General features: G+C 42.9%; 1 protein-coding gene across 1 annotated transcript; it reads left to right on the forward strand.

Moving 5' to 3' along the window:
• The first annotated feature begins 2,713 nt into the window (after positions 1-2,713).
• Positions 2,714-12,853, forward strand: LOC109898145 (uncharacterized). Its single transcript, XM_020492971.2, has 3 exons — positions 2,714-3,353; positions 4,350-4,449; positions 11,705-12,853. The coding sequence occupies exons 1-3, from the start codon at positions 2,997-2,999 to the stop codon at positions 12,541-12,543; spliced, it is 1,296 nt and encodes a 431-aa protein (XP_020348560.1). The 5' UTR covers positions 2,714-2,996; the 3' UTR covers positions 12,544-12,853.
• Positions 12,854-26,648: the final 13,795 nt, after the last annotated feature.

Raw genomic sequence — 26,648 nt, forward strand, 5'->3', positions numbered from 1 at the left:
AGTGTTGCCTTTTATTGTCCCCAGCACAAGGTGCACCTGTGTAATGATCATGCTGTTTAATCAGCTTCTCGATATGCCACACCTGTCAGGTGAATGGATTATCTTTGCAAAAGAGAAATGCTCACTAACAGCAATGTAAACAAATGTGTGCTCAAAATTTGAAAGAAACAAGCTTTTTGTACGTATGGAACATTTCAGGGACCTTTTATTATAACTCATGAAACATGGCACCGACACTTTACATGTTGCGTTTATTTTTTGGTTCAGTGTAGATAAATACAGGGTGGCGCTGTTGCTGGTGTGCTCATAAGTAATCTTGTGTGAAATTATATAGGCAACTCTTGACTGGCCATGATTTTAACTGCAGCAAAGAGGTATAGCCTATGTAAGTATAATAGATTGACATAACTGCAATATTAAATACAAAAGTTCAGCAAGGAAAAGCCTAGAAATAATATGCTTTACCCACTAAATACAGCCCAACATCTCTTGGATGTCTTTTTTTTGTCCTGTCCGGATGTCTTTTTTTGCAGGTTGGCATTTATTGTCATGAATCTTGCCCTGGAGGCAGCACTGCGGAGTTGTCACTAGCTGGCACAGCCACAAAGTCCTAAAATCAGATTTTAAACCTAACCCTAATCTTAACAACACTGCTAACCCTAATGCCTAACCCTAACCTTAAATTATGACCAAAATCCAAATTTATGCATACATTTTTACGATTCAGCTGGCCCATCTAGCAGATATCGCTCAGTTCTGCCTCTGGAGCAAGATTCATGACAATAAACTTTCATCTGCTCTTTTTTTTTGGTGCGGCCAAAACAGGCATTGATTTGAACAACTTCCACGTACGTTAATTTTGGGTCAGGCCCAGACCAAATCTGAACCAATCATAGATGTCTATGTTTGGTTCAGATTTGGTCCGGTCCAGACTGGCGTATATTTGGCCCAAGCATAGATGTCTATAATTAGTTCAGATTTGGTCCAGACCGGCATTGATTTGGCCCAAACATAGATATCTATGTTTCACAAGTTTGGACAGCACAGTAGAGTACAGTACATTACAGTACAGTGAATAACAGTAAAGTATAGCACAGTACAGTAAAATACAGCACAATATAGTAGAGCAGAACAGTGTACAGTAGAGTAAAGTAAAGTATAGTTCAGTACAGTAGAGTATTGTACAGTGTAATGTACTCTATTTTACCCTCCTTTACTTTAATATACTCTACTGAATTATTTAATTTTTTATCCCTTTGCCTCCCCAAATTCGTGGTGTCCAATTGGTAGTTACAGTCTTGTCTCATCGCTGCAACTCCCGTACAGACTCGGGAGAGGCGAAGGTGGAGAGCCGTGTGTCCTCCAAATAACAACCCAACCAAGCCGCACTGCTTCTTGACACAGTGCCCACTTAACCCGGAAGCCAGTCGCACCAATGTGTTGGAGGAAACACCGCACACAGGGCGACCGTGTCAGCGTGCACTGCGCACGGCCCTTCCACAGGACATCCCTGCCGGCCAAACCCTCCCCTAACCCGGACGGCTCTGGGCCAATTGTGAGCCATTTAGCTACTAAGGTAGCTAAACAACAACATATCAGTCATAACAACATAAAAACATTTCTGTGACCGCTACTGAGAAAGTTATTGTAGGTGAAGTGGTCTGTTGGTTTATTCTGTGTGTATGTCAGAGTTTGAATATCATCGCTGCCGTTTTAGAACTTTTGAAAAAGCTAACATAATTGCATGTGACATATGGGTGCAATAAGAAATACTCAATGTTGCAATCTTCAATTGTCTCCTCTTTGTGATATTACATGGATTAAACAAATATTATTGTGATATAATGCTTACTTCATAGAGAACATATGTGCCATAGAATCAATGAGCGGAACATTTGTATTTTCATTTTGCTTACTGGGTAGTCATTGAATACTGATGTCTATATTATTGAAAAACATATTCTACAATAAGCAGAATCCTTGGCCTCAGTAAAGTGATTCATTTGTATGCAGAGGAATTAAAAGAACATTCTGGATAATCTTAACTCCATTAATGCAAAAACCGGAATAATTCAAGAGCAGTTATGACTGAGGGAGTAAAGATAACTGCCAGATACTGTAAATGGGAAAATATAATCCGTTTCACTTTCCCCTCAGCTCTATGGTGACACCATACTCTGCAAGTAGAGCTCTGCTCGAGCCCCCCGAGGCACATGCCGTGTGTAATTAACATCTACATTGTGCCTCGTTTCTCTGTCTTGTCTAAACTCACCTTGGTGTGAAAACAGTTTAACCGCCCTTCTCAGTTTCACCTGTGTCAAAAGTAATGTACTACACTGTGTTTAATTTACACATCATTTTAGTGTTTACATGGTGTGTCACATAAACTGGATAAAGGGGTGTAGTTATTCCTTCATTATGAAAATTATGTAATATTCCATATTTGTTTTGGAAAGTTTGGACATACAAATCACTCATATTTTTTGTTGTTGAAATTAGTGCATAATCAATTTGATATAGGGAAGACTAAAATAAACTAAATTGGAAAATACCTTAATTTAGTAGTCCAACTAGTAGTGTTTACTGTCAAGTGCGTGTGCTCCGTGGGCAGGAGGGGTTAACCTGGATTAAATGTCCAATTGATGACGTTGGAGAAGTATGGAGATTCGCAACGTTGGGAAGCCCAATAAAATGTGGTGTGGTCTGCTGTCTGAAGGTAGGTAGGGCAAGTAGACTGTGGTGTGAGCAAACATATCCTACCACAGTAGCTGTCTCACCAGCCAGGAGCCCAAGACTCCCCTCTGTTCTCGGAAACAACCCTGTCAAACGTCAGAGAACAGCGGAGAGTTTAACGTTTCAAAAGTCTCGTCTCCCTGCTCAGAGGAATTTAGGCTGTGTGTCGTCACAGCCAAACGAAACGGTGCACTTCGACAACGTTAACAATTTGTAAAGTTGGAAATACAGCACTGCAACGGCGTGGAAGACATTTCTCATAGATGTCCACTCAATTGGAAAGAGGCCTACAGCTAGAGAAGACCAGACTTAATGCGCTGAAACTCGAATTGGGTGAGGAGATTGATGTTGAGAGTCTTGACGGATGCCTGCCCGAGGGGCGGCACGGCGACGCGGAGAAAGGACCGAAGGTGGCCGAGGAGCAGACAGTGACGCAGCGCAAAATGACCCGCAGCCCCAAATGCGCCCGCTGTCGGAACCACGGCGTCGTGTCTTGTCTCAAAGGCCACAAACGCTTCTGTCGCTGGCGTGACTGCCAGTGCACAAACTGTATGCTCGTGGTGGAGCGGCAGCGGGTGATGGCTGCGCAAGTCGCCCTGCGGAGACAACAGGCGACAGAGGTGAGCCATGCGGCAGGGACATCCGTATTATACTGGTGGGATAGAATTTTAGAAAGATCATTTTTATATAATCTAGGCCAAAATGCTGTAACCCTGTGAGCAGGACCAGCGAAATGAAGGACTATGAAATAACACATATGGATAAGCAAATTAATATGAATTGCTATTTTCCTTTAGTGATAATGAAAACAAAAAAAACGATATTGTTCACTTTTACATAAAAACCATAGGCTGTTTTTGCTTAACATTTCTGAATAGTTCATTTTAACATTTTTTTTAAATTCAGTTATTCCACTCTTAAAACGAATTTGTTTACACAGCATTTTGTCATATGAATTATAGGCTTTACACCAGGGAAACTAACATCTCATTATTCTGTAACAAACTAGCCTATAATATATCACATGGCTATGGCTATGACCGTACGCCTACCATGTACAGTACCTGCCTGTATTTACTGCTCTAGTGTTTTTAAGATATATTGCCTTAAGTCATTTCGCCATGGGGTTAATGCATACAGTGCTTTCAGAAAGCATTCAAACCCCTTGACTTATTCCATATTTTGTTGTGTTACAAAGTGGGACTAAAATGGATTTAACAGTCATTTTTTTTCAATGATCTACACAGAACACTCTAATGTCAAAGTGGATTGAATATTTTTTTTCTTCTCACCTATCTACAAACAATACCCCATAATGACAAAGTTAAATACTGTTTTTTCACAGCCCTTGGTCCATACTTTGTAGAAGCAGCTTTGGCTGCGATTACAGCGTCTTGGGTATGTCTGTATCAGCTTTGCAGATCTGGATTTTGGGATTTTTCTCCCCATTGTTTCTTGCAGATTTTCCTCAAGATCTGTTAAATTAGATGGGGAGCGGCGGTGACCAGCAATCTTCAAGTCTTTCCACAGATTTTCAATGGCCCAACCAAAGCCCTGACTTGAATATTATGTAAATATATTTTAATGTATGTTACTTCTACCCCGTTCCTTTGCAGGGTAAGAAAGTGATCAGGGGAGCAGCCACACCATTCCGTCGCACCGCTTATCAGCGCTACACCAGAGCACCTAGCATCTTAGCAAAGAGTATCCTAGAGGGTAGGTATCAGTGATAGACCAGATCACCTACTGAAGCACCCCTAGCTAACAGTAGTCTATCCTATACAGTGCCTTCAGAAAGTATTCACACCCCTGAATTACAAAGTGGATCTAAAATGGATTTAATAGTATTTTTTTCCCCAACAATCTACACAAAATACTCTGTAACGTCAAAGTGGAACAAAATGTATAAACATTTGTAAAAAAAAAATTCGAATCAAATGTTATTTGTCACAATGCGCTGATAACAATAGGTGAAACCTACCGTGAAACCAACAAAGCAGTTCAAGAAATAGAGTTAAGAAAATTTTTACAAAATAAACTAAAGTAAAAAAATAAATAACAATAACGAGGCTATTTACAGAAGGTACCAGCACCGAGTAAATGTGTGGGGGATACAGGTTAGTCATGGTAATTTGTAAAGTGACTATGCATAAATAATAAAACGCTAGTAGCAGCGGTGTAAAATCAAAGGGGCAGGGGGATCAATGTAAATAGTCCAGGTGGCCATTTGATTAATTGTTTCGCAGTCTTATGGCTTGGGGGTAGACGCTATTAAGGAGCCTTTTGGTCCTAGACTTGGCGCTCCAGTACTGCTTGCCGTGCGGTAGCAGAGGGAACAGTCTATGACTTGGGTGACTGGAGTCTTTACATTTTTGGGGGGCCTTCCTCTGACAACACCTAGTACATAGGTCCTGCATGTCAGGAAGCTTGGCCCCAGGGATGTACTGGGTCGTACGCACTACCCTCTGTAGCACCTTAGGGTCAGATGCCGAGCAGTTGCCATACCAGGCGGTGATGCAACCGGTCAGGATGCTCTCGATGATGCAACTGTATAACCTTTTGAGGATCTGGGTACCAATGCCAAATCTTTTCAGACTTCTGAGGGGGAAAGGTGTTTTTGTGCCCTCTACTGTCTTGGTGTGTTTGGACCATGATAGTTCATTGGTGATGTGGACACTAAGGAACTTCAAACTCTCTTCAAACTGGGGGCGGCCTGTCAGGAAGTCCAGGATCCAGTTGCTGAGGGAGGTGTTTATTCACAGGTGTCCTTAGTTTAGTGATGAGCTTAGTGGGTACTATGGTGAACAGCATGCTCATATACAGTGAGGAGAACAAGTATTTGATACACTGCCGATTTTGAAGGTTTTCCTACTTACAAAGCATGTAGAGGTCTGTAATTTTTATCATAGGTACACTTCAACTGTGAGAGACGGAACCTAAAACAAAAATCCAGATAATCACATTGTATGATTTTTAAGTAATTAATTTGCATTGTATTGCATGACATACGTATTTGATCACCTACCAACCAGTAAGAATTCCGGCTCTCACAGACCTGTTAGTTTTTCTTTAAGAAGCCCTCCTGTTCTCCACTCATTACCTGTATTAACTGCACCTGTTTGAACTCGTTACCCATATAAAAGACACCTGTCCACACACTCAATGAAATAGACTCCAACCTCTCCACAATGGCCAAGACCAGAGAGCTGTGTAAGGACGTCAGGGTTAAAATTGTAGACCTGCACAAGGCTGAGATGGGCTACAGGACAATAGGCAAGCAGCTTGGTGAGAAGGCAACAACTGTTGGCGCAATTAGTAGAAAATGGAAGAAGTTCAAGATGATGGTCAATAACCCTCGGTCTGGGGCTCCATGCAAGATCTCACTTCGGGGTATCAATGATCATGAGGAAGGTGAGGGATCAACCCAGAACTACATGGCAGGACCTGGTCAATGACCTGAAGAGAGCTGGGACCACAGTCTCAAAGAAAACCATTAGTAACACACTACGCCGTCATGGATTAAAATCCTGCAGCGCACGCAAGGTCCCCCCTGCTCAAGCCAGCGCATGTCCAGGCCTGTCTGAAGTTTGCAAATGACCATCTGGATGATCCAGAGGAGGAATGGGAGAAAGTCATGTGGTCTGATGAGACAAAAATAGAGCTTTTTGGTCTAAACTCCACTCGCCGTGTTTGGAGGAAGAAGAAGGATGAGTACAACCCCAAGAACACCATCCCAACCGTGAAGCATGGAGGTGGAAACATCATTCTTTGGGGATGCTTTTCTGCAAAGGGGACAGGACGACTGCACCGTATTGAGGGGAGGATGGAGGGGGCCATGTATCGCGAGATCTTGGCCAACAACCTCCTTCCCTCAGTAAGAGCATTGAAGATGGATCGTGGCTGGGTCTTCCAGCATGACAACGACCCGAAACACACTGCCAGGGCAAATAAGTGGCTCCGTAAGAAGCATCTCAAGGTCCTGGAGTGGCCTAGCCAGTCTCCAGACCTGAACCCAATAGAACATATTTGGAGGGAGCTGAAAGTCCGTATTGCCCAGCGACAGCCCCGAAACCTGAAGGATCTGGAGAAGGTCTGTATGGAGGAGTGGGCCAAAATCCCTGCTGCAGTGTGTGCAAACCTGGTCAAGAACTACAGGAAACGTATGATCTCTGTAATTGCAAACAAATGTTTCTGTACCAAATATTAAGTTCTGCTTTTCTGATGTGTCAAATACTTATGTCATGCAAAAAATGCAAATGAATTACTTAAAAATCATACAATGTGATTTTCTGGATTTTTGTTTTATAATCCGTCACTCACAGTTGAAGTGTACCTATGCTAAAAACTACAGACCTCTACATGCTTTGTAAGTAGGAAAACCTGCACAATTGGCAGTGTATCAAATACTGTACTTGTTCTCCCCACTGTAGGTGTTCCTTTTGTCCAGGTGGGAAAGGGCAGTGTGGAGTGTGATTGAGATTTCCGTCATGATGGTGTTGATGTGAGCCATGACCAGCACTTCATGGCTACCGACGTGAGTGCTATGGGGCGGTAATCATTTAGGAAGATTACCTCCACTTTCTTGGGCACAACGACTGTGGTGGTCTGTTTGAAACATGTAGGTATTACAGACTCGGTCAGGGAGAGGTTGAAAATGTAATTGAAGACACTTGCTAGTTGGTCCGTGCATGCTTTGAGTGCACGTCCTGGTAATCCGTCTGGCCCACATCGGCTATGGAGAGCGTGATCACACAGTTGTCCGGAACAGGTGGTGCTCTCATGCATGTTTCAGTGTTGCTTGCCTTGAAGCGAGCATAACAGGCATTCAGCTCATCTGGTAGGCTTGCATCACTGAGTAGCTCTTGGCTGGGTTTCCCTTTATAGTCCGTAATAGTTTTCATGCCTTGCCACATCCGACGAGCGTAAGAGACAGTTAGTAGGATTCAATCTCAGTCCTGTATTGACGCTTTGCCTGTTTGATGGTTCGTCTGAGGGCATAGCGTCATTTCTTATAAGTGTCCGGATTAGTGTCCCGCTCCTTGGATGTGGCAGCTCTAGCCTTTAGCTCGGTGGGGATGTTGCCTATAATCTATGACTTCTGGTTGGGATATGTACGTACAGTCACTGTGGTTGACGACGTCGTCTATGCACTTATTGATGAAGCCGGTGACTGAGGTGGTGTACTCCTCAATGGCATTGGATGAATCCCGGAACATATTCCAGCCTGTACTAGCAAAACAGTCCTGTAGCGTAGCATCCGCGTCATCTGACCACTTCCGTATTGAGCGAGTCACTGGTACTTCCTGCTTTAGTTATTGCTTGTAAGCAGGAATCAAGAGGATAGAATTATGGTCAGATTTGTGAAATGGGGGGCGAGGGAGAGCTTTGTATGAGTTTCTGTGTGTGGAGTAAAGATGGTCTAGAGGTTTTTTTCTCCTCTGGTTGCACGTGACATGCTGCTCGAAATGAGGTCAAATGGATTTAAGTTTGCCTGCATTAAAGTTCCCAGCCAGTTGGAGTGACGCTTTTGGATGAGCATTTTCTTGTTTACTTATGGCCTTTATACAGCTCTTTGAGTGTGTTCTTAGTGTCAGCATCAGTTTGTGGTGGTAAATAGATGGCTACGAATAATATAGATGAGAACTCTCTTGGTAGATAGTGGGGACTACAGCTTATCATGACGTATTCTACCTCAGGCGAGCAATACCTCAAGACTTCTTTAATATTTGGCATCGCGCACCAGCAGTTATTGACAAATAGACACACACCCCTGCCCCTCGTCTTATGAGACATAGCAGCTCTATCCTGCCGATGCATGGAGAAGCCAGCCAGCTTTATATTATCCGTGTCGTCGTTTAGCCACGTCTTGGGGAAACATAAGATATTACAGTTGTTTATGTACCGTTGGTAGGATAGTGTTAATCGTAGATCGTCCAGTTTGTTTTCCAGCTGCACGTTGGCCAATAATACAGAGGGTAGTGGTGGTTTACCTACTCGTTTTACCAATCTACCAATAGGTACCTTTCTTTGCGAGGCATTGGAAACCCTCCCCGGTCTTTGTGGTTGAATCTGTGTTTTAAATTCACTGTTCGACTGAGAGGCCTTACAGATAATTTTTTTATTTTATTTATTTTACCTTTATTTAACCAGGTAGGCAAGTTGAGAACAAGTTCTCATTTACAATTGCGACCTGGCCAAGATAAAGCAAAGCAGTTCGACAGATAAAACGACACAGAGTTACACATGGAGTAAAAACAAACATACAGTCAATAATGCAGTATAAACAAGTCTATATACAATGTGAGCAAATGAGGTGAGAAGGGAGGTAAAGGCAAAAAAGGCCATGATGGCAAAGTAAATACAATATAGCAAGTAAAATACTGGAATGGTAGTTTTGCAATGGAAGAATGTGCAAAGTAGAAATAAAAAATAATGGGGTGCAAAGGAGCAAAATAAATAAATAAATTAAAATTAAATACAGTTGGGAGAGAGGTAGTTGTTTGGGCTAAATTATAGGTGGGCTATGTACAGGTGCAGTAATCTGTGAGCTGCTCTGACAGTTGGTGCTTAAAGCTAGTGAGGGAGATAAGTGTTTCCAGTTTCAGAGATTTTTGTAGTTCGTTCCAGTCATTGGCAGCAGAGAACTGGAAGGAGAGGCGGCCAAAGAAAGAATTGGTTTTGGGGGTGACTAGAGAGATATACGTGCTGGAGCGTGTGCTACAGGTGGGAGATGCTATGGTGACCAGCGAGCTGAGATAAGGGGGGACTTTACCTAGCAGGGTCTTGTAGATGTGTGGGGTACAGTAGATTGTATGTGTGGGGTACAGAGATGAGGTAGTCATCAAAAAATTATGTAATCTTTTACTGCAGTGGTCTAAATCAGGTTCACACAGAGTGTTTCTTGGTAGTCTTAAACAAATCTGTTTTGAAACAGAAGTATACACCTCACACACATGGTTATGGGCTTAAACAAAATAAGACACCTGTATCATATATAGATGTATTACATTTTGAGTTTGCATCCCAATATTACACTGTATACAACAGCATTGTTGATTACTCGTTTCTGATTGGCTAGGAATGCATTCTAGAATGGACATTAAAACCCGATAACGGGACAGTTGGAAAAGATATCAGAACAGTTGGAAAAGATATCAGGACAACTTGCACTCATGACCCAATAATATATGCCTACAAATGCAGACCGTACTTGTTGCAAAGTTACAGAAAGCTAAACCAACAACTACACAAATGGAAATAGGTTACATTGTAAACGCAGGTCCAATAAGGAAAGGCCATAGCTAGCTAGCAAATATTTGTTTTTGCAGAGACATATTTTTTGGGGAGCATCTGATGACCTAACGTGGTGAGTAATGAACATGAATTTCTCCTGTCCCCCTCCACTGCTAATGCTGTCAAATCCTTCCATGTTTCTAGTTTTACCAGCTGTTTTTAGCAACTGATTTTTGAATTTGGTTTTCATATTGGCAGGTTTGCTAGCAACAAACTATTTAGCTATTTTCTTGCCTAGTGTTTGACATGCAACGCAATCTCCTCGTAATTAACAGTCAGTATTGACGAGTGTCCAGACAAGGAGGCAAACTTTTCTAGCTATGCCAAGCAAAATCAGGCATTATCAACTCATTGTTATGGATGTATCCAAATTAATGTGAATATAAAACAGCTAATTTGCTGTTATTCTGGCTGCAGAGGTCGTGAATGTGTTAGCCGTAGCTAGCTGGTTAGCTAGCAAGCAGGGGATACGAATGTATCCAGCGAGCATGGCAACGGACGATAAAGAACGAACGACCGGGTCGCGTCAATAAATACCGAACTAATCGAACATATGTCTGGGTCTTGTCTCTAGTAACCAAAAGATGCGAAAGTATGAATGAGCTTTTTTTTAAATGAAAATATCAACAAACAAAATGTAATTTCTACCAGTAAATATGTGCTTATCGTTGTTTTCTTTGTCAACTGTGGTATAAGTGGGATAAAAGCCTCCGTTCTGTACATTACCTTGGAAAAATGAACTCGACTCTCTCGTTCGGATGTATCGTCCATTATTTCCAAGGTAATGTACAGAACGGAGGCGTTTAGCCCTTAGTTATATAAAATACATCACTGAAGATTGAACTATGACACTATCTGACATATAAACACCAGATAAAAATATATATATATATATTATGAAAGTACAGAGTGAGTCCTTGCAACTTATTATGTGACTAGTTAAACACATTTTTACTCCTGAACTTTAGGCTTGCAATAACTAAGGGGTTGAATACTTAGTGGCTCAAGACATTTCAGCTTTTAAAAAATTATTCATTTGTAGACATTTCGAAAACATAATTCCACTTTGACTTTATGTGTAGGCCAGTGACAAAAAAAAACTAAATTTAATCCATTTTAAATTCAGGCTGTAGCACAAGAAAATGTGAAAAAAATGTTAAGAGGTGTAAATACTTTATGAAGGCACTGTAGATTAGAGGATGAAGCTTCATTAGCATCTAGCTCATTACCCCATCTCCTGTCTCAGACCAGACAGTGGGCTACACCACACGGGATAAGTCAGTAATTACACTGCCTGTTTCGTCTATAGGGACTAGATCTGTATGTATTTTATTTATGGTAATTACAATTATGCAAATGGAGGTTATGGAATTACAAGCTGTGTTTACCAGCGAGCGGCTGGGAGACAAAATGATGAGGTCATGTTACCTCTATGTTCCCCTGAGTAAGCACATGAACATGTACACACACTACAGCAATGTCATCACAGTTGTGTTTAGAGCATCTACTTTGGCTTTATGAATTTCAACTTAATTTACCTAAATAAAGTTGGTAAATTAATGTGTTCATGGTTTAACTTCCTATTTGGTATATTTAAGTTATTATAGTGAAACAGACGGTGTTCTCAAGGTAATCATTATACAACTTAATGACATCAGTGTTGTACATTACCCAATAGGGTACAAACTCCCTATGGTGGAGGACGGCCCCTGGTCCAAGCGACGTCACTTCCCCTCTGTCAGTGCCAGGATGAGGAAGAGGAGGGCGTTTGCTGATAAGGAGCTGGAGAGTGTGATGCTGGAGAGAGAGCTGAGACAGAGAGAGCTGGAGGACATATCAGGTCTCACCCTGCTTCACCCCCCGGCCCTGGCAGTGATGCCCGCCTCCCTCCACCACTGCTGCCCACACAAGGACCATGGGGCATCCACCTACGTGCCTGTGTACAAATACAAACCGGGCCCTGTGCTGTATGAGTGTGACTTCCACTGCTACCAGGAAGAGCTCAAGGCCAGATCAGCAGAAAGCGGTTATAATTATGGTCAGTTCATGTCAAAGTGTAACTCTAACTCTGGGGTTCTGGAACACATGGAGCAAGCCAGGGAGAGAGCACTGGAGAGCTGGGAGTGCTCCAGGAAGAGGGAGAGCTGTCGAGAGCCGTTACCCGTGCCCTTACTACAACTACAACAGCGGGGGAGTAGTTATTCTGAAGGCTCAGCTGATCTGGACAAGGATAAGGCCGTGCCAAAATGGGTCAAAGACGATCCAACCGTTCCAACGGCCATCATGCCAAAAATAGCCATCACACACTCTGACTTTCCCTCTGATCCAAAGCATATGTTTCAGGGAGAGGTAGAACCCTACAAATCCAGCAGGTTCCCAGAGCCTCACTTCCTCACACCCAAGGACTGGTCAGCAGGTGGGATTAGGCATCATGACAGGCCTCAGATCAACTCAATGAAACCCACAGTGGTGAGGCGGCCATTACCGTTCTCAGTGGAGTCATTGCTGAGGGCCTGAGGAACTCATGTCCATAAGTGCATTTTCTATTAACAACACTGGTTACTGTAAAATGCATAACGAGTGAAATAATGTATTTAAGAAAATAAGTATACCCAAATCTATGTCAGTATTTAGTTTTAAAAAATGTGCTCAGCAAAAATGTGCTCAGCATTTTTCAAAGGATTGTAAGATAGTATTTTTAGAGCACAAGATACATGTATACAGTGGGATCCAAAATAAAGGACACCCTTGATAAAGATGAGCAATAATGACTGTTGTATAAAGGTAATAAAATAAAGATTCTCTGCTATAATGTGCAGTGCCTTCAGGAAGTGTTCATACCCCTGGACTTTTTCACATGTTGTTGTGTTGCAGCCTGAATTCAAAATGGATTTAATTGTTGTTGTTTTTCTCACCCAATACCCCATAATAACAAACAGATTTTTTTTGTTTGACCAAATACAGAAACATCTCATTTACATAAGTATTCACACGCTATGACACTCCAAATTGAGCTCAGGTGCATCCAATTTCCTTTGATCATCCTTGAGATGTCACCACAACTTCATTGGAGTCCACCTGTGGCAAGTTCAATTGTTTGGACATGATTTAGAAAGAAACACATCTGTCTAAGTTCCCACAGTTAACAGTCTATGTCAGAGCAGAAACTATACTATGAAGTCCAAGGAACTGTCCGTAGATCTCCTAAATATAATTGTGATGAGGCATATACAGTACCTGGGAAGAGTGTAAAACAATTTCTAGAGTGTTGAAAGTTTTCAAGAGCACAGTGATGACCAACAACCCATTGACCACTCGGACAGAACTGCATAGTTCCTTGGCTGACATGGAAGAACCTGCCAGAAGGACAACAGTCTCTACAGCACTTAACCAATCTGGGCTTTATGGGAGAGTGGCCAGACGGAAGCCAATCCTGATATAAAAGAAACATGACAGCACGCCTGGAGTTTTCAAAAAAGGCACGTGAAAGACACAGGCAAAAGATTCTGTGGTCTGATGAGACTATTTGACCTGAAAATATAACTATTTGGCCTGAATGCAAAGCGCTATTGTCTGGCACAGCTCATCACTCGTTTAACATGGCAGCATCATGCTATGGGGATGCTTTTCAGCAGCAGGGACTGGGAGACTGGTAAGGATAGAGGGAACAGTAAATGGAGCCAAATACAAGCAAATCCTTGACGACAACCTGCTTCAGAGTGCAAACAACCTTAGACTGGGGGGCGAACATTTACTTTCAAACCGAACAATGATCCCAAGCATACAGCCAAAGCAACGCTGGAATGGCTTCAGAACAAGAATGTGAAAGTCCTTAAGTGTCCCAGCCAAAGCCCAGATTTGAATCCCATTGAGAATCTTGAAGATAGCCGTTTACCACCCTCCCCTTCTAATTTAACAAAGCTTGAGAAAATCTGCAAGGAAGAATGGGAGAAAATCTCCAAATCCAGACGTGCAAAGCTGGTACAGACATACCCAAGTCGACTCAAAGCTGTAATCGCCGTCAAAGGTGCTTCTACAAAGTATTGATTCAGGGGTGTGAATACTTATGTAAATGAGATATTTCTGTATTTCATTTTTGTTTTCACACATAAAAGTTCTTAGAAAAATGTCAAATAGATAGCTCAGTGATTGAACTGTTGCCCAAAGCATTTGTTTCGAATCACAGTATGCACACTGCCTGCTCCGGTCCTCCCTCTCAGGGCTAACACTGTCAAAATAAACTCTGTGGTGTTCAAAAATCCCTTTAATTCTAAAGAAAACTAACAAAGAAATGAGTACATGGGGAGGCAGGTGGCCTGCAGCTCTCAGAGAGAGAAAGAACATTAGAAACCAAAGAGAAACACCTCCAAGCCTGTTCAACACTTTTCTAGTCCCCTCTATACATGTTATAAAATATATTAATACCAAACAATTGCCTCATTCCATGCCTTTGTTCAAAAATAGAACACACACACACACACACACACCCTTTCTTTAGTCAGATCAGACAGAGACAGGATGGGGAGGGGCTGGTGCCAGCAATACCTACCCAGCAAACCAACATTTGTTCTACTGTATGAATGTTCCCTGAACATTCATTATGTTGCGGCAAATGTTCTCCTAACACAAAAACTATTCAGTTGTGCTGGTGATTATACTATCCAGTTGTCTATATGATTATAGATTGTATAAAACATTCGCCTGATGTAGCAAGAACCTTCCCAGAACGTTGCTCTCACATTTTGTTGCGGCGGTATGCTATAAAAACATTACTGGTACATTGTTTTATTACATTACCTGGAAGACTAATGAGAACATTTGGGCAATGTTCTGTGGTGGTTGATACAGATGTTGTGCACAACCTTCCAAGGATATTTCGTTTAAACATTTTCTGAAAGAAATGTTGGGATGTTATCATCCCATTGTTAGACAAAGCCCTAACTAGAACTAGAATCTTCGGAATCTTCGCTAATGTTCTGTGAATGTCCCAGGTTTGCTGGGTAGGCAACATACGCTGTTCTTTATGCTACGCCAAGCTTGACGCTACTTGGGTTTGTTTCAACCCGCAGCTGATCTGCATCCTTCACTATGTTTTCTTTCTTCTCGCTTTCTTGTCCTCCATTGTAACCTGGGCGATATGAAAGCCAGATAGTTTTGACAACTCTGGACTGTGTGGCGTCAACCGTGTGGCGATAGCACACCGCTCCGGTCTTTGTGTGTCGCTCACTATCTCAGCACATCTCGGAATGCAGAAAGATAGGCCTTTCCCTCTCTTTTCTCTCTCGGGCCTTTCATAGACAGTAGGCTCTGCACTGAAGAGAGAGAAGGTGTGCCCACCAGTGCCAATGACAGACAGAACAGAAGAACGTGGTGTCTGTGTCTTTAATTTAGTCTATCAATGTGGATTTAGCAATATTAAGACGGATTGGGCAGAAATTACCATTCTCACCGTAGTAGTTAAAACACAAGCACCCCTCACTAAGGGAGATAATGACTCGTGTAAAGAATAATACATGGGATATAAATCCATTTTTCACCTCGCAAAGAGGAAGACCCAATCATTCATCCCCACATTCCATTTTGGGGCATCTTTAGAACGGCTAGAATGGTGTGCTGTGGGTTTAATAGATTGTGACTTCACTCAGAATGCTAGTCGTGTTCCATTTCTCATTAGGATTGTGTGGGACAGAAATATTAGCCATATTGTTCTCTGTCTGTTCTTTGGAAACATCTGAATCGGCTTCCTATCGGCAGTTTATTTTTAAAAAAATTAAAAATGTTTGGCCTGGGTCGTGTGTGCGTCGGCGCGGACAGTATCTGACAGAGCAGTTCGATGCTGTTTTAAACACAATCCGATTCATAACTGCTCTACAAAACAGCTTCAACCTCCAGTCTTTTGTCAACCACCTTTTTGGCTGCTTTCAGATTCCTCCGCCCGCTTATACCTCTTTTCCATTTTAGCCATATTCATTTCAGAGAGATGGTTTTAAAAAGCTTGCTTTGGCCCTCAAGCTCTGCTTCCTTTACTAAACACACCGCTGCTTGGCTTGTAGCAGACCCTGACCAATCTGTTATTTCAAACACAGACCAAGCCTCTCTCCAACCCCAACCTCAACCTCACAACCGCCACAGGTTTACTTACTCTGCTGGCCTAGCGCAGTGCCTAGCATGAAGCCACCGGCCCGCAATGTTAGTGTAATGTATATAGCAGTGTCTGAGATCCCCTGACAGGTCATGAGCAACGATTAGTAACAGAGACAACATGGATGCTCTTTGATCCAGCTCCTCTGACTCTGGGATTTTCTGGATTCTGCCCTGTTCTTGAGTTTGGCAGGCAGGCTCACACCCCGGAAGGTCCCGGAGCCCTGGCTGTCCCAGTTCAAGAACTCTGGCCCTCTACCTCAACCCTCTCCCTCTGCTAGGAGTGCTATCCCTCACAGTGTGGGCGGGCTGGACAGTGACCACTCGTACTTCACCCTCTGAGCCCAGTTAAATAAAGGCCAGTTGTATGGAGTCACGTGCCTCAGAATATACCAAGACCAGTTAAAAACTGAAGGTACTCCAATGCAACACAATATACACTACGTGTTGCACAGTAAAGCGAGCCAAGGTAACGGCACAGTAAAAGAAGCAAAGTGGGTCAGTATAACAACACACTGTAACAGACACAGAAACTAGTAAATAAAACAGTATTTTCTCAGGACAATTTTTTTCTCTCACTTAGGATCAAGAGGAACAGGACTGTCCTTCTCTGATCTCGACTTCGAGCCTCTCCTAAATATACACTTTCTGGTTTGGTCTAACCACCCCACATAACACTTACAGAAGCACAAACACAAGCACTCAGTAATAGACAGGCTGTGTAACTGAGACAGCCTTGGTGCAATAGACATTTCACAGCTTTAAAAACATATTTGAAACCGTCCATATAGAGTTCTCTCTCTCTCTCGTCTCTCCCCACAGACATCTACCTGCTTGGGGATTTTCCATCCATCCACTTGGGTTGACTGGGCAACTCCCCCCTCTGCCACTCTTCTCAGGCCAAGTGAACAGCTAACAGCCCCTGGCACCCACAGTTGCAGCTGTGCAGCGATACTGTTACCTTCACTTGGCCACTGGAGCTCTACCTCTGCAATATTACAAACCAAACCGCAACCTCTCCTCTGTCAGCCTGCCTCAGCCCCTTTCAGCCACACAGGCCAACAGGACCGAGGGCTTACATAGAAGCTGCTGGGTCATGTGCAGTAATGAAGATAACAATTATGATTATGGTTGATGGTGATGATGATGCATTGGCACCAGTGACCTTCACCTTCATCTCATTTCATGATAGGGTTAAATCACCTCTCTATCACCAGATACAGTGACAGACCACTTGTGACTCAGGGGCGTACCATTTGCATCCTAAATTGATCACTGCGACACGGAGGTGAGAGGATCTCTCTGCCTTATCCCCACCACAGTGCTCTCGGTTTAACTTCATAGTCCGCCCCAGCCTCAACCCTCACCCCCTTCACCCTCCATGCCAGGGCAGAGGCATGCCAGCACAGCCAGTTCAATACGTTTATTGGCAGAGGGTGCCAGTTGTAACAGTCCTGAAAAAAGCCTTGATCCTCCACCCTGTGAACCATTAGCACGGTATTTACCCAGCCTGGTTCTGATTCTACCCCCAGAGTAACCCACACCAACAACATGCCTAACATATTCCCAGTCCCGGTAAGGCAATCCACCACAATGTTATTTGGGTCTCCGTCTGTAAAGCTCCTACGCTGACTTATTGGCACACTCTTAAGAATGATTGATTACCACGGGGACCAATCTCGTAAAAGGGGAAAAGTGGAGGGTTATTGACATATAAAACTATGTTTTGATGTCGGGTTACGAGACATCTGGGGAATAACAGCTGGCAGAAGCTGAGAGCTAGCAGGGTGGGGTGCTGGAGCAAGGCAAGATGGCAAGATGTAATATTGTATGAGAAAATGTGCTGTATATGACTGACTGGAAGGCACCACAAGATTGTGTTAGCCCGCTGAGCTAAAGCCTAGTCATTAGCGCATTAAGCAGCTGGCCCTCACCTTCCAATAACAACAGCTGTTTAAAAGCTATTTAGGGTTACAGACATACTGTAGCTAACCATAGTTTACATAGCTAACCATCCACCTTGATCCACACACAAAGAGCGCCAGCAGAGAGAGCGGAATACCTGTGAGTGGTTAGAGTCTGGAATACAATTTACTCTAATAGCTGTGGCAATATATAGTGTCAATAAAAGGCTGCTCTTATCCATCTCAGGTTTCCATGCAGCATATGTTAGGATAATTCACAGGGATCAAACAGGCCTCCTTATTCCAGTCCTGTGTTTTGACTGGAGATCAATATACCGGATGATGAGGTGAATGAAGCTTGTCTGTTTTTAACTTGAATTCTAAGGTCCCTATAGGTATCCCCCCCCAAAAAAAATGTTTTGATAAAATATTGAATTTGGCTTCCTTCTTTTCATTCTGTCATTTTGTTTAGTATTGTAGCATAACCACAATGTTGTTGATCCATCCTCAGTTATCTCCTATCGCAGCCATTGAACTATGTAACTGTTTTATAGTTACCATTTGCCTCATGGTGAAATCCCTGAGTGGTTTCCTTCCTCTCTGGCAACTGAGTTAGGAAGGATGCCTGTATCTTTGTAGTGACTGGGTGTATTGACACTCCATCCAAAGTGTAACTGATAACTTTACCATGCGCAAAGGAATATTCAGTGTCTGTTTTGTTTATTTTCACCCATCTATCATTAGGTGCCCTTCTTTGCGAGGCATTGGATCTTTGTGGTTTAATTTGCGCTTGAAATCCACTTCTCGACTGAGGGACTTTACAGATAATTGTATGTGTGGGATGTAGAGATGGGGTAGTCATTAAAAAATAATGTTAACCACTATTATTGCACACAGTGAGTCCATGCAACTTATTATATGACTTGTTAACTACATTTTTACTCCTGAACTTATTTAGGCTTGCCATAACAAAGGGGCTGAATACTTAGTGACTCAAGACATTTCAGTTTTTAATTTTTAATTCATTTTAACTGGTACAGTTAACTTCAGATGAGTCCAGATCGTAGAGCAAAACGGAGAACACCATCGGGTTTGTGAGAGCCTCCTCTTTTCCATATCAGTTTGTAGCCCAAACAGTTCATACGCGACAGACGTTTTCGTGAGAAGACCAATTTCCGGAATGCCTCCTGTTCTGAGAACCAGCGCTGCAGTTCTGCCTCTTTCCACTGAAGATGCGGAAGGCCAACATAGGCGGAAACAGTGGATTGAGACTCATGCAACAAAAAAAAAAACAGACATCTCTAGCTTAAACAGAAATATTTTGATTGGGATATGTTAATTAGATTGACAGTCAACCCCAGTTTAACGTCTGGTCATTATGTGTCACACACAGATAGGCTGTTTTCTTTTTGAAATGAAACACTTCCTTTTAATTTGATCGCTAAGTCTCTGTTTTGACAGATGACCTTCACGAGTATGTTAGCAGATCCATAAGAAGCTGAACATTGAGTCAAGCCTGTAGACCGGAGTAACCCACGCCTGCTCCACGCTCCAACTGACTGACCACATTCAACATGAATGATTCTGTATATCACTCTACATCTTGTATAAGGTTACTTGTCATGATAGTGCATAAACCGATTATTACGTCTAACACGGTCCAGTGCAGGCTAGGGCAAAGCAGCATGACACAACATGAATGAACACAGGTACAATCATGGTGTAGAATTACAGACATCAATCAGAAAGTCTTCCACTGACACTTCATTGACTGAAATGGAAAGAGAAGGGGATTCTACTCTCTGAAGGTGATGGCATCTATTACTATGCAACGGTATTGACTGCCTCCCGTTTATGTGGTGCTTGTGGGAAAAGGCTGCACTTGATTCAGATGAGTAGGACTACGCATTACTTCAGGCTTTCCACCGGTAATGAGGAATGCCTTCGAGAAAGACTATGGGAACCATAGACTGTGAGACTGTTTCTCCTATGGAGGAGAAGATCATTTGCACTCTCAGAATGGTACACACACACACACACACACACACACACACACCGCACCGGCTGTGTGGGCCCACGCACGCAAATACAACGCACGATCACAGTCTCACTACAGAATGAGACGTTCGTCCACGTGCTCCAAATTTTGCAGTTGCTCCACGCACAAACGTGTTTTTGTTGCTCCTGCTGCTCTGTATCTTTCCATTTCTCCAAAACATGATTTAACAAATTTGATTTAATTTATTTAAACTAGGCAAGTCCGTTAAGAGCGAATTCTTACTTACAATGACTGCATACTCCGGCCAATCCGTACCCTAACCCGGATGACGCTGGGCCAATTGTGCACCGCCCCATGGGACTCCCGATCACGGCCGGTTGTGATACAGCCCAGGATCAAACCCGGGTCTGTAGTTTAGGCGAGGTGCTGGCTAGCGGAGTAGAACACTTGAAAAATAAAAGGAGGGCCGCAAACTCTAGGAGCTCAGATGCAATAATCTAATAACCAACATTTTGACAGACAAGTTGTCTTCATCAGGGTGTAATGACAAACACTGCAGGTCACTAGTTTATAGTGTCAAAGGACACACAGGTGTCTGTAATCATGGCCGGGTGTGTCTTGATATCATTGGTTAATTCAGAGATATCAATAGAACATGCAAAAAACATGAATGAATAGCGTACGATCATGGATACAATTTGGCTACACAGGCCTACAAACATTTACAATGAAACGCAAAATCACAACCATCATAAGACTGGCTTCAGATCAAAGTCTACGTCGAGACCGAAGGGGACCAAGAGTCTTTAAATTAAAGATCCAGGCAGCCTCTCGTTTTAACAAGAAATTGTCGAGGTCACCCCCTCTCCTAAGGAGGGTGACGTGTTCGATGCCGATATAACATAGGGACGAAATCGAGTGGTTCGCTTCCAAAAAGTGGGCCGCAACTGGGTACGTCGAGTTCTTTCACCTAATGGTGCTACGATGCTCCGAGATTCGTACTTTTGAATCACGCTTCGTTTTACCCACATCTTTTTTTACCACAAGGACAAGTTCTAAGATAAATAAGTGCCTTAGTAGAGCGCGTGATAACACCTTTGATTGGGATCTGTTTCCCTGTTTGGGGTTGTGTGAAAGGATCTACATTTGAAGATTTTGCATCTGAGCTCCTAGAGTTTGCGGCTCTCCTTTTCTTTCTCAAGGGTAAAGTTTAAACATTCATTCCAAATGGTTAAGGTTTGGGATAGGTTTGGGATAGGTTTAAAACCAAAACATTGAAAACCAGTGTCCTCGACTGGGGTCGAACACGCAACCTTCTGATCCAGATTCATGGGATTACCCATTACCAGCCTAATTGATGGTAATAACACTCAATGTCGCCCCTAGTGGCTGGTTTAGAAGTCATTTCCCGACATCCTCAGGATATGTATAGACGACCAATTTCCACATCAATCTTGAACAACTTGGCTGTGCAAGCATGCACACACGCACACACAAATACACACACTCTCAAACAGACTCTCAAGTAAGACAAAAGATAACACACACTGTCCTAGTTTCTTATAGAATCACTCAACCACACACACTTACTCCATAATACACATTCTCTGCTCAGACACACACAGATGTACACACACACTCTTGTTAAACAGTCACCAACGTCATGGCAAACTTAAACTGAGTCATCTCGCACAGACAATCATGAGAGTGGAGTAGAAACAGTTGCTCTTTATAACCAGCTAGCTCCGTGTCAATATTACTCTTTCCCCTTCAGTGCACACAGCACAGGGCTCTGTTTCCCCGCACCATCAGGCCTACCTGCCTGCCTTCAGCCTCTCACCTTCCCTTCCGACCTGGGGCTGTCGACACACACACACACACACACACACACACACACACACACACACACACACACACACACACACACACACACACACACACACACACACACACACACACACACCTGCTTTAACAACACCTCCACCTGAGACACATACACACACAGGGATACACACAGGGACACGGACACACAAAACCTGCTTTCATACATCCATTTCAGACACACACATCACATTCACACACAGCCTAATCGTATTTGTCACTACCACTCAGGCCCCCTTCCCTCCTCCCCTCTCCCTCCACTCCACCCACACTTGGCTGATGGCTTTTTCCCAAAAATATTTGGGCTGTAACAGAAGCCGTTCTGTCTTGTGTTTTCACTTCAAACAAACCTATTAATCACCTTAATCGCCCTCAATTAACCCCCCTGCACCAGATGGTCTCTCTGCACGTCAGACCAAGAGGAACCAACCGCTCGGCGCTCACCTCCGTCGCCCCCCAGCCGGCTCGACCAAACAGGTGATAAATCACCCACAAGACACCTCTCCTGCGCCAGCGCAAGGTAATTCACATAACATCACTGTACCGGATGACAAAACATTAGCCACAGGGAAAAGGCCATTTGAAACCTGGAGAGGAGAGATGGGGGGATTTGTTAGTGTCACTGGCTTTGGGAACGGGGGAAATCCCCAGTGTGGAGTGAAGTGAAGTAGAGAGAGAGAGAGAGAGGAGGGGATGAAGAGAAAGAAAGAGAAAGGTAGAGAGAGAGTGAGTAGAGACAAATGAAAGGCACTGAGCGATGTTACGCTTGAGCGCTTTGTATCCCCTTTACTGCAATAACTTATTGAGTTACTTACACTGGTGCTCTGCCAAATGTTTGATATCTAAGACGAAAGTATGTCACTTTGAACACATACATACAGATGGCTCTCCTGTTACAATACTGAGAGGCTTGGATCATCACAGACTTCGGGGAGGCAAGGCAGCGTGTTGACAGGTGGGACAAGACTAGATTTAATAAGAGACAGTTGTAGCAATTGCGATGTGACATTTACACCCAACGCCCGTGTGTGTCATAGTCCATGGAAAAACTCAAAAAGAAAAACAACTGGATGGGTGTGAATCACGTAACGCAATTCCGTATCACACAGATACAGAGACAGCATTGACACATTTTATTTGTCACACGTGTCGAATGCAACATGTAGACCAAGTAGACCTTACCGTGAAATTCTTACTTATAGCCTTTAACCAAAAATGTAGTTCAAGAAATAGAGCTAAGAAAATATTTACTAAATAGACTAAAGTGAATTAAAATTAAAACAATTAACACACAAGAAAATTACAGAACAACAACAAGGCTATATACAGCGGGTACCGGTACCAAGTCAATGTGCAAGATTACAGGTTTGTCGAGGTAATTTGTAAAGTGACAATGCATAGATAATAAACAGCGAGAGTCACTATCATAATAGTGTATAGCGGACAGAAAATCTAAATGACGGACAGGAAGGAGAGAACATGGCAGACTCAAGCTAATGTTTTCAGCTAGAGCGTTAGCTAGTGTCTCATTGAGTTGATTGTGGTATCATTACACGTGAAGACTCTGCTATACCGTTATAAATCCATCTTGAGACCTCTTTAAACCTCCACCCACTCACTGACCTGTGATCAGTCAAGCCCTTGGTTGTGAGTAAAGCCCCTGACACCCAGTCTCACAGCCCTGTTATGGCAACAGCTCTTCTAGAAGGCTGTGGTGACAGGTAGATGGTCCTGGAAGAGCATAGCGAAGGGGGTAATTGTCAGGCTTTCTTAGTCACTGAGTGATTCTTAACACAATGGGCATAGGTATGTTTCTTGTGTATTCAGTAGAGATGAAGGAGTAGCAGGGGGACTGTTTGCTCATTTTGGCTGAGACCCAAAGGGAGTTTAACAAGACACACTAGTTCAGTGGATCACTAGGCCTTATAGCTCTGAACACAAAACATGGCTTATAGAGGGTTGATTGGATAACTAGCTACATCTCAGAGTATATGCAGGGTTAATCAGCAGAGGCTTGACAACACGGTTCTGCTGAGAGCGTAATGGTTAAACATGTGTTGTGGGGATTATACCAATGCACAGTAGGCCGTCTCTATCCCTTTGAACCAGAGCAGGAGAGTGAGACAGACTTAAAGACACACGCACGCACGCACGCACGCACACACACACACACACACACACACACACACACACACACACACACACACACACACACACACACACACACACACACACACACACACACACACACACACACACACACACACACACACACACACACACACACACACACACACACACACACACACACACACACAGAGAGGGCCCTGTAGGAGTCGTTACGGACCAGAGGTCGATCAGGCCAATGTTCACACACTTCCCCTCCGAGACCTTTTAAATTACACTTTCATTCCATCACATAGGTTATATACAGTACAAAAATACTGTATCAACGTATAAAAGGAAATCATTTCCCTTTTTTTTAGCATACATTTGTTGAATTATTTATTTTATACAATCTATTTATCAAGGTTGACAATTAATTATGGACCTGACTGTATGTGCATACTGTATGTATTCACAGATGAGCCTACAGACAACCCTTCCTCCAGTGTATTAACAGCTACTTTATAGAGACAGGAGAGTTGTGACCTTGGAATATACAATACATCAGATTGTGTAACAGCATAAGAGTGTGTTTGATTCTTTCAGCAAAAGTGACTATTTATTATTCATATAAAAATGTACAGTGTATGCGGAAAGTATTCAGACCCCTTGACTTTTTCCACATTTGAGTTTGAGTTTGAGTTTAATTTTTATTTTTACAGGGACAGTGCACATTAATCAACATTTCAGTAAAAGTGCCGGTTTTAGCCAACCGGCTAATTTTCAACCGCAGTCCCTGGGCAGGTTATTAAAAACAATTACAATATAGACAATAGCAACATAGAACAAGCAAGACATAGCAACATAGGACAAGCAAGACACAGCATACAGACAGAGCAACATAGGACAAGCAAGGCGTAGCATACAGACAGAGCAGCATAAAACAAAAAGCAGCAAGACAAAATTCATAAAAGCAACAAAGTGTTTCCACACCTCACAAGCTACAGACAACAGACAACATGGAGAGTGGCAACACACAGCTAGGGACCATGTTCACAAATCTGATTGACCTTTAGCCATGTCTTCAAGCATTTTGTGAAAGTGTGATATGTGGTGTAGTTATGTGTGTCTGATGGCAGTGTATTCCAGACATGGGAAGCTCTCACAGAGAATGCAGATTTACTAAAGGTGCTTTTCCTTAGGGGAACTATACAGTCACCTCTCATGGCAGACCTTGTGGATCTGCTGCCATATGTCTGGGTTTTCTGTTTAACAAAAATATTGAGTGGAGGGGGAGCCAGGCCATTGAGGATCTTGAATACAAGACATGCGTCGGTGTATTGCACAAGATTTTCCCAAATCAAGAGCTCATGCTTTCTAAGGATGTGACAATGATGATGGCTATTGGGCTTCCTATCAAGCACTTTGAGAGCCTGTTTGTAGACAGACTGAATAGGTTTTAATGTTGTACAGCAAGCTTGGGCCCAACTAGTCAAGCAGTATGTTAAGTGGGGGAGTATCATAGATTTGAAGTACAGTTTTGCTACCTCTGTAGTCAAACAATTTCGTATAAATCGGAAATTAGCTAGGTTGAATTTGGTTATTTGAATTACCTTTTTCACATGCTTTTTAAAAGAGAGGTTGGAATCAAGTATGATGCCAAGGTACTTAAAATCGGATACCACCTGGAGATTCTCCCCTGACACATAGACATCTGGCTCAGTAGCATCTGTTGCCCTCTTTGTGAAGAACATGCAAACAGTTTTTTTCACATTGAGATGCAAACACGAGTCACTGAGCCACTTTGTAACCTGGACCATTACAGTAGTGAGTTCTTGTGCAGCTTGTTGTTTGCTCTTTGCATGCACATATATCACTGTATCATCTGCATTTTGTTTCGTTACATCCTTATTCTAAAATTAAATAAGTATTCAGACCCTTTGCTATGAGACTCGAAATTGAGCTCAGGTGCATCCTGTTTCCATTGATCATACTTGAAATGTTTCTACAACTTGATTGGAGTCTACCTGTGGTAAATTCAATTGATTGGACATGATTTGGAAAGGCACACACCTGTCTACTGTATATAAGGTCCCACAGTTGACAGTGCATGTCTGAGCAAAAACCAAGCCATGAGGTTGAAGGAATTGTCCATATAACTACGAGATAGGATTCCACCAAGACTCTTCCTAGACCTGGAGAAGAGCCTTGGTCAGGGATGTGACCAAGAACCCAAATGGTTACTCTGAAAGAGCTCCCGAGTTACTCTGTGGAGATTGGACAACCAGGTGCGATGGTGTGGGGTTGCTTTACTGGTGACACTGTCAGTGATTTCTTTAGAATACAAGGCACACTAAACCAGCATGCCTACCACAGCATTCTGCAGCGATACGCCATCCCACCTAGTTTGTGCTTAGTGGGACTATCATTTGTTTTTCAACAGAACAATGACCCAACACACCTCCAGGCTGAATAAGGGCTATTTGACCAAGAAGGAGAGTGATGGAGTGCTGCATTATATGACCTGGCCTCCACAATCACCTGACCTCAACCCAACTCTTTCAAGACTGTCGGAAAAGCATTCCCGTTGA

This window comes from Oncorhynchus kisutch, linkage group LG10 (genome assembly GCF_002021735.2).
Source record: "Oncorhynchus kisutch isolate 150728-3 linkage group LG10, Okis_V2, whole genome shotgun sequence".
Taxonomy (NCBI): domain Eukaryota; kingdom Metazoa; phylum Chordata; class Actinopteri; order Salmoniformes; family Salmonidae; genus Oncorhynchus; species Oncorhynchus kisutch.